We start from the raw sequence: 1,356 nt of genomic DNA, 5'->3' as shown, positions 1-1,356 counted from the left end.
TTAGTGAGGAATTTGATAATAGACTCAAATTAAAAGGAAAATATATATAATAAGCACAAGATAGAAAATGGTTTAATATGCAAATGCAAATACTAATCATTCTAATACCAATTAAAATCATCAATAATCCCCATGGCAACATCACATATATGCTTCAAAGCATTCTCTCTACGAGCAAGTTCAGGAGGGTAAACCAAAGCAGGATTCTGTTTGAACAAGTTGTGGCAAACATTTGGATAATCTTTGGCCGCAGAAACGTGCATGTAAGCATAATCATAGACTTGATCAGCCAAATCTTGAACCGAAGCTTGAAGTGATTCACCTGCATATGTGTACTTGTCTAAACATTCTTTAAGGACCCTTTTGAAGGTAGTGTCATTGGTGGCCGGGTTATGCAACTGAGAAGACAAGTAGGAAGAAGTGGATGTTGCATTGGCCATGGCAACCCCAACCATGATCATTGCTAGTCCCCTTGGGTCTGCGTTTGAACTTGTTGGATCTGATTTCAGGGAAGAGAAGCATAGATCGTAGTACTTTGTGTGCCTGCATGTTTTCTTCATCAACTTGGTGTCCCCATTCGCATATAATCTTGTGTCTCCTAGTACAAAAAACAGGAGAAGTAAATGGTATAAGATCTTAGAAGAAGCCATTACAAGTGTATGTGTGTGATCAAGAAAATGTTGATTCCAACAAGCCTCAAGCTTTAGTTGAGAAGAGTGATAACTTTGTTGGGAGTAGAAGAGAGTAGAGAGAGAATGTGTGATGTTGAAAACCGGGTCAACATAAAGCTAACAACCGGGCTTATATGGATGCTTTTTCTTCCTTAGATCTAGTTGCCTTCATTTGTCTCTAGTGTTATTTTATATATAATTTTCAAGACTAAAAAATTTACACCGACAATATTCGGTATTACTATTAGACATTGAATTATTTACTTTGCATATATGTTACTATATGCTCATTTAACATTCAATCATTCATAGAATGATAATACAAATGTTGACATATATAGACATGTTTAAGGGTAATTCACTATAATAAGCTAAGGTAAGGAGGAGAAAATTTACACCAATAAGTCAATAGTAAAATTGGTTTATGAATCAGTCCAGACACATTTTTTTGTAGTTTGAATTAACCTAATTCGAATTTCAAATTCTATGTAATTTGAATCAGTCTGATTCGAATTACACATACAATAATTTAAATTAGGATGATTCGAATTACACACACACATTCCAAAGTAACTTGAATATTCTACAATCATAGCTAAGCAAGAATAAAAATACGTAAATATATAACGAAACTGATAAAAAATATCTTCAAATAAGCCACAATTATCTATAAAAAAAACAGAGT

The 1,356-nt window shown here is 33.6% G+C and overlaps 1 protein-coding gene across 1 annotated transcript; it reads right to left on the bottom strand.

The window, feature by feature from the left end:
• LOC130969689 (cell wall / vacuolar inhibitor of fructosidase 2-like) lies at positions 1-816 on the bottom strand. The gene has a single exon (XM_057895534.1). It carries the CDS (start codon positions 648-650, stop codon positions 102-104), a length of 549 nt encoding a protein of 182 aa, XP_057751517.1. The 5' UTR covers positions 651-816; the 3' UTR covers positions 1-101.
• Between the last annotated feature and the right edge of the window lie 540 nt (positions 817-1,356).

This window comes from Arachis stenosperma, chromosome 3 (assembly GCF_014773155.1).
Source record: "Arachis stenosperma cultivar V10309 chromosome 3, arast.V10309.gnm1.PFL2, whole genome shotgun sequence".
NCBI lineage: Eukaryota > Viridiplantae > Streptophyta > Magnoliopsida > Fabales > Fabaceae > Arachis > Arachis stenosperma.
Note: the sequence above shows the minus strand (reverse complement) of the source record. Positions and strands in the feature narration are given on the sequence as shown.